We start from the raw sequence: 7,221 nt of genomic DNA, 5'->3' as shown, positions 1-7,221 counted from the left end.
CCTATTCGGAAAAAATGTTCAACTTATCCCTATAAATCCTAATTGATGCCTGCACACTCTCTGCCGAATTACAGATCCTTTGGAATTGTTTTGGTTGGGTTCAAAAATGGCTCAAGTTTGAATTTAATTCAAACTTGAATTATTTTTATATCCTTAAAAATGCCCAAACCAGTTTATTCAAACTTTGCATGTTTCCAGGACGCCTAATATATTTTTATCTCTGTGAAATTCCCTGTCTACCCCTTTCTTTCTTTTCCTCCAAGTTTCTGTCTGAAGGAAATGGAGAAGAAAAAGAAGTTGAGGCAGGAAGAGAAGCCCAGCGCAGCCCACCTTTTTACCTGTTCATTTCAGCCCAGCTCCAGCCCATTTTTCCTTCAGGTCTCCTTCGTCGTACGGCAAAGCATCGAAGACAGCCACGTCGCCTCGGCAACTGATGGGACGGTCGACGGGAGCCCTCCATGCTCCATAAAGCCCCAGCCAGTCCTCTCCACCCTTGCCCTAACCCTCCTCTTTCCCTCACCGCCGCCGCTGCCAAGTCAAGCCACGCCCATCCACCATAGCCGTCGCTCGCGCCATGGCCGAGGGGAGCTCAAGCTCTTCTCCGGCTTGATCCTCCCCGTAGCCGTCTCCTTCTTCCACGAGGACGTCGTCTCCGTCGTCTCCTTCGTCCATGTCGCGTCCACGAGCCTCGGATCGACCTCCCCGACGACCTCTTCTTCGGTTCTTCCTCTGCTTCACGGACGCCAAGCCGGAGGCCTCTTCTCGGCGCCGATCTCTCCTTCTTCTTCCTCGGGTCTACGTCGCCGCCGGATAAATTCGTCGCGTCCCCGAGCTCGATCGACTCCTCCGAGCCCCTCTACGTGAGCAGCCGCGCTTCCCTGTACCTTTTTTCTGGTTGATCGCCTCCTCCGTCGCCGGTTGCTTGCATGCCTGACAGTTCCTCCGCTGTCACTTTGGTCACCGGCAAGGTTGCCATGCTTCCTCTGTTTCTTCAGCACACACGCAGCGCCCCATCTGTAGCTCGCGCGCTTCCACCAGGGCCTGCCTAGCTTCTTGTTCGTCGTAGCTCTCTGCCCCGAGTCGAGCTCCGGCTCGTGCCCGAGCGCACGCACGCACACGACTCCGGCAAGAAGCATCCGCGCGCTCGCGCACCCGAGCACCACTCCTCTGCACGCACTGCCGCATGCCTCGCCTAGCGCTTGCACGCACAACACCGAGGCTTGGCCGCCATGACCGAAAGCCTTGAGCTCGTGCTGCACCCGCCGTTGCTCCGCGCCCGCGCACACGCAACAGCACCCATCCCCTGTTTCCGCACCACCGCCGGCTCACCATAGCAGCAGCTGCCGCTGCGTTTGCTCGACGGCGATGCATCCGTGTATTCGCTGGAGAAGAAGACTAGGCCTTCTGATCATTCAAAACGAGCTGAGCTTCCCTTTGCCGCCAAACATAGCAGCATCTCAGTGGTCTAGGCCACGCAATCCTACAGGGGAGCCCCGAGATCGAACCTCCACAGCCGCGCATTCTTTTTCCTGCAATTTTGCACCTTCAGACTTTGAGAGCTTCTTGCTGCTTCATCTTCTGCCAAACCCATTCAGCATCATGTATCCATTCTAGTTCAACTGGTTAATCACACAGGCATACATGCAGGAGGTCCTGGGATCGAGTCCCAGGCAGCCCAAATTTTGCCTCTTATATATCTTTTGCACACCGCACAGCCAGACGCTTGGGCTTGGCCCGATTCTGCTGCTGTTGTTGCCTTGCGCACAGAGCGCTCTATATCTATCTACCGCTCGCCGGTGTAGCCCGTGTAGCTCCAGTTTCAGCCTGTTTAGATTTTTTCCCTGTTCTGTTTTTTTTCCTAAATATCCAGTGCATGCATATTTACAGCAAATGCCATCATTTTAAAATGCTCACAACTAAATGTCCATGCATCCATATAAAACATGTTATATATGTAACTTGCTTAGAATTTTGCCTAGTTTCATAATATACCACTTTCATCCATGTTTAAAATGTCTAAATGTGCTGTTTGAATTAATTTGCATTAATAACATGTTAAAATACTTTATTTCATAACTAAATAACCGTAGCTCCATTTTAAATAAACTTTATATGTAAATGGGGTAGAAAAATGCATAGATTAACTTGCTGCACTTTATTTTGCTGTTTAACAACATTAAAATTGTGTGTAGGGCAGAACAGTACCAAATCTAAAATATGGACATGAGGATTTTCCGGAATTGTTGTTTGTTGTTCCAGCCTCATTTATACTTGCCTAAATAGTTAGTTTACTTATGCTTCACCTTTTGCCATGTTTAACAACATTTAATATTGTTGGGTACATAACCAAGAGAGAACTAAATAATCGTATGTGGTGTTTCGTCAATATGCAACTCGTTGCATATTGAGCTCCACTTAATTTGTAGTGTTGTTTGTTGCATTTTCCATGCCATGAATCATTAAACCGGACATGCATCATACTTGATTGTGCATCATGCCATGTTTATGTGATGGTTGTTTACTATGTTGTTTGTTTCTTTCCGGGTTGCTTCTCTCGTTACCTTCGGTTTTGTTCCGGAGTTGTGAGGATTCGTTCGACTACATCCGTTTGTCTTCTTCATGGACTCGTTCTTCTTCCTAGCGGGATTTCAGGCAAGATGACCATACCCTCGAAATCACTTCATCTTTGCTTGCTAGTTGTTCGCTCTATTGCTATGCCGCGCTACCTACCACTTGCCATATCATGCCTCCCATCACTACTAGGAAAAGGGCTATAGATGGAATGGCCACTAATGGCGCACCAGACATGTGGTGCGCCATTGCTATATAGCAATGGCGCACCATGTGCTGGTGCGCCATTAGTGTGAAAAACACTAATGGCGCACCAGACAAACGGTGCGCCATTAGTAACAATTTTTTTTTATTTTATTTTTCCAAACATACTAATGGCGCACCAGGACACAGTGCGCCATTACTAGTTCTAACTAGTAAGGGCGCACTAGCCACATAGTGCGCCACTACTATATTTTTTTTATTTTTTATTTTTTTGCAAAACAACTAATGGCACACCAGGGAACAGTGCACCATTACTAGCGATCCCCCTCCATCTCGATCGCTATCCCACCTCGCCAGATCCGGCCCCCCTCGCCGCCGAGCACCCCCCGCACCCTCTACCCCGCTCCACCGGGCGCCGCCGCCGACCCCCCGCACCCTCCCCCGCTCCACCGCCGCCGACGACCCACCGCACCCTTCCCTGCTCCACCGCCGCCGCCGACGACCCACCGCACCCTCCCCCGCTCTACCGCCGCCGACGACCCACCGCACCCTAGCTCCCCTGCTCCACCGCCACCGATGACCCACCGCACCCTCCCCGGCCCGCTCCACCGCCGCCGACGACCCCCTGCACCCTCTCCGGCCTGTTCCACCGTCACAAATGAATGCTATAGCTAATTCCTCCTTCTCCCTCGCCAGTTCCCCTTCGTCCCTCTCCCTCGTGCCGGTTCCTCTCCGTCCGCTCCCAATCCGCGCCCCCGCCGCCTCCCTCTCCCCATCCTCCCCTCCGACCCCACCCCACTCTCGCCGGAGCAGCGCCGCAGGGCCGACACCAACCTCGTCCTCGCCCGCGCGCGCCGCAACCTCCGCCTCGCATTCAACAGCTACACATTCTACACCGAGGACAAGGACATGAAGAGCGATGGTTATCAGAACTCCGGGGTAACGATAGAATCCTACACCGGTAACGACAAGGACAGAGCACCCCCCGCAACCCCCGACGACCCACCGCACCCTCCCCCGCTCCACCGCCGTCGAGCACCCCCCGCACCCTGTTTTTATAAAAATTATTACTGTTTTTATAAAAAATATTACTGTTATGATTTAAACAAGTTTCAACATATTTAGACACAAATAAATATCAAACAGCATTTTAAATGCAGTTTTTATAAAAATTATTACTGTTTTTATAAAAAAAATTACTGTTATGATTTAAACAAGTTTGAACATATTTAAACACAAATAAATATCAAACAGCATTTTAAATGCATAAAAAAAATTGGGGAGCCTGGGAATCGAACCCAGGACCTCCTAGTGTGTGTGCTGCGTGCTGACCAGTCGAGCTAGTGGGCGTGTTCTGATGGAGATAGGGTTAGGTGGGATATAACCTGACCAGTCGGGCTAGTAAGTAAAACAAAATTCTAATGGCGCACCAGGGGGAGGTGCGCCATTAGAATCGACGTACTTATGGCGCACCAGGGGGAGGTGCGCCATTAGAATTTTTATACTTGTTCCCCTCGCACTGTCGCCTCCCTCCCTCCCTCGCTCGCCAGATCCCCCACTCCTCGACCCCAACCGTATGCCGCCGCCCCCTTGCTCCGCCCCCTCCGTCCGCCGCGCCTGCACGCCGGCGAGCGCAGCCCCGACGCGCCCATCCCGCCTGCCCCTGCCGTGCTCCGCCACCGGCCCCTGCTCTCCTTCGACCGCGGCGAGCGAGGACCCGGAAGAGCTCGGATCCCGACCGCGACCCCTTCGCCGACCCCGACCCCGACCCCTCCGGCGACCAGGTACCTCTCCTCCTTCCTCCTTCCTCCCTCTCTCCACCATTCCCCATTCCCTCCCACCTGTCCAGCGCCGACTCCATCACCATGGACTGACTCCCTCGCAGTCGAGATCCGCCCCGTCGACGTCTAGCAGCCCAGCTCGACCTCCAGCCACTCCAGCTCCTTGGTGCGCCAAAAAGGTGGCAGCTCGTAGCCTCGTACATTGCTTTCAGTATGGGTGTAGAATCTCTAGCAGATAGTTCACTAGTATAACAACAATGGTCATTGTTTAGTATTTGGCACTTCTGTTTAGGTTAAAACAATGTTATTTTTTTGTTCTTTTGCAAAGATTAGAGTGCAGCAGCCCTGTAGATTGTGATTAATTACTATATGATTCAGTTCTAAATATTTTGTTTTATGATCCCAGTGCAAAGGAATTCATATTTTAGTTTACATCTGTCTATGTAGTGTGTTGTGAAGGCCAAGTTTGAGAAGTGGTGGTGTCGCAGAGCAATCCTCTCCCTTGTCAGGTACAATGTCCACTCTTCCACCGGTGTAACAATCGTTATATATTCCAAATCGTGCAAAACTTCAATAGGGCAAACCTTATGTGATGATACAGGTTGTTAGTTGCTACTAGAAAGTGTTGAGAGATATTAAAGCGGTGTAACAATTGCTGTCGGGTTTAGCAACTGATATCTTCTTCATCTCCTTTTGCACTGCTTACATGTAAGGTATTGTAGTTTAGGTGCTTCTTTCACCAGCTGCAAAACAATGCAGCTGGTGCTTGATGCATGTGTTAATGCTAGTAAGCTCCTGTTATGGGTCTCAAGCATGAATGTACCCCAAGATTTCTATTGGAACTGGACATGTGTTAATGCAATTAGGTGCTTCTTTCACCAGCTGCAAAACAATGCAATTTCATACGTTTTCACCAGCTGCAAAACATCATAAAAATACCATTAGGTACTTCCGTAAACACAAAAATAGAAACAATGCAAGACATGGCTTGTCTCTGATCCTCTGTTTTCTTTTTTCATTGGTTGCATTTTGATCCTAAATGTCAATCAATAAGTCTATTATTAGGAATCAGCAAAGTTGATTATCTATTCTACATAATTTCTAATCTGATGTTTGCATTTCCTAACTGTAGCATTTTTTCTCAGACCAAGGCAAATGAAATCGACTAAAGAAAGAAATAGCATTTACCAATTACCACTAACCATGGCACTAATGTTTCACCTTAGATCATATGTTTGTTCTCTGATACACATGTGGGAAACCTTCTAAACAACAACCTATTAATGGTAGTTGTTCTTTGTATTGTGGAATACATCGCATGTTTTATAAATTGGGTCAGATGTATAATCCTAGTACTAATTGGTCTCTTCTGCTGCTTATCAGAGATGGGGGGAAGCAGCCACCGCCGCTCTGCCTCACCGGAGTACGAGTTGGATGCTTTCGAGTTCTTCAGTATCATACTTGGGACTTCAGTATCAGCCACGAGGCAGGTATATAAAACGAGAGATCTCCCCTTCACCCATCTCATTATGATAACTCTGTTGTTTGCTACATCACTCCTTGTCCCAAATTGCCGAGGCTGCCTGACACTTTTATGAACATGCTGGGTGAAGATCCGCCACATAATGTGAAGCTTCGACAGGCCGGCAGCGGGGTTCGCAGGCTGTGGGACGTGGAGTTGGTGATCGAGGAGGGCCACATGTACCTGTGCCGTGGCTGGGAGAAGTTCTACAGTGCCTACGACCTACGGACCGGGTACTTTCTTCTCTTCAGGTACGACGATGACGCCACAATGCTCATCGTGAAGGTTTTCAACACGACTATGTGTCGCATGCGCTACACTGACGACGAAGATGCCAGTGCGTTCTGCCTCTTCTTATTCCTCTACATTTGGCTTTGTCTCACATCGATTGTTAACGGCCATTGTTGCATTTGGACAGGCAATGGGAGCAGCAGCAGCGACACTGGCTACAGCCAAAGCAGCAGCGATTATGGTTGTAGCAAAAGCAACATCGATTCTGGCTTTAGCGAAAGCAGCAGCGATTCTGGCAGCAGCAAAGACAGCAAGAAGGATGATCCGGACTGGAGTGGGGGAGAAGAGGAGCAGAGTGGGCCGCTGCAGGATGACGATGGGCATCAGGCTGAGGAGACCTAGCGCTGGTGGTGGCTGACCAAGGGCAAGAGATGGTGGTGGCTGACCATGGGCAAGAGATGGTGGTGGCTGACCATGGGCAAGAGATGGTGGTGGCTGACCATGGGCAAGAGATGGTGGTGGCTGAGGATGACCTAGCGATGGTCGTGCCCGTCCTACCTGAAGGTGGCCTCGCGATGGTGGTGGTGCCTGACAATGACCACGCACCGGTGGTGGCGCCGGCGATCCCACAGCTGGGCGACATGACCACGCCAATTGTGGTAGAAGACTACATCCCACAGCTGCCTCCACCGCCTCGCCACTCTTGGCGCATCAGGCTGAGGAAGGAGAAGGAGAAGAACAATGAGAACTGAACTATGTGAAACTTTTGTAATATGGTGTTGGATGGATAACGATGTTGGATGAACAATGTGAAACTTTTGTAATATGTAACGATGGAACTATGTGTTGGCTATGTATGTATATATGATGAAACTTGTGTGTTGGATATGATTGTTATATGGATGCTTGTTG

The 7,221-nt window shown here is 49.9% G+C and overlaps 1 protein-coding gene across 4 annotated transcripts; it reads left to right on the top strand.

The window, feature by feature from the left end:
- The first annotated feature begins 444 nt into the window (after positions 1-444).
- LOC141026587 (uncharacterized) lies at positions 445-7,221 on the top strand. 4 transcript variants are annotated; one of them, XM_073503372.1, is made up of 6 exons: positions 445-860; positions 2,581-2,652; positions 5,004-5,065; positions 5,940-6,046; positions 6,170-6,415; positions 6,497-7,221. In XM_073503372.1, the coding sequence occupies exons 2-6, from the start codon at positions 2,620-2,622 to the stop codon at positions 6,709-6,711; spliced, it is 663 nt and encodes a 220-aa protein (XP_073359473.1). In that variant the 5' UTR covers positions 445-860; positions 2,581-2,619; the 3' UTR covers positions 6,712-7,221. The 4 variants fall into 4 exon arrangements, with proteins under 4 accessions (XP_073359473.1, XP_073359472.1, XP_073359475.1 ...); XM_073503374.1 differs by having other exon boundaries at positions 495-860; positions 6,199-6,415; XM_073503371.1 differs by having other exon boundaries at positions 448-2,652.

This window comes from Aegilops tauschii, chromosome 7 (assembly GCF_002575655.3).
Source record: "Aegilops tauschii subsp. strangulata cultivar AL8/78 chromosome 7, Aet v6.0, whole genome shotgun sequence".
Lineage (NCBI taxonomy): Eukaryota > Viridiplantae > Streptophyta > Magnoliopsida > Poales > Poaceae > Aegilops > Aegilops tauschii.
This window is presented reverse-complemented; position numbering and strand designations above follow the sequence as displayed.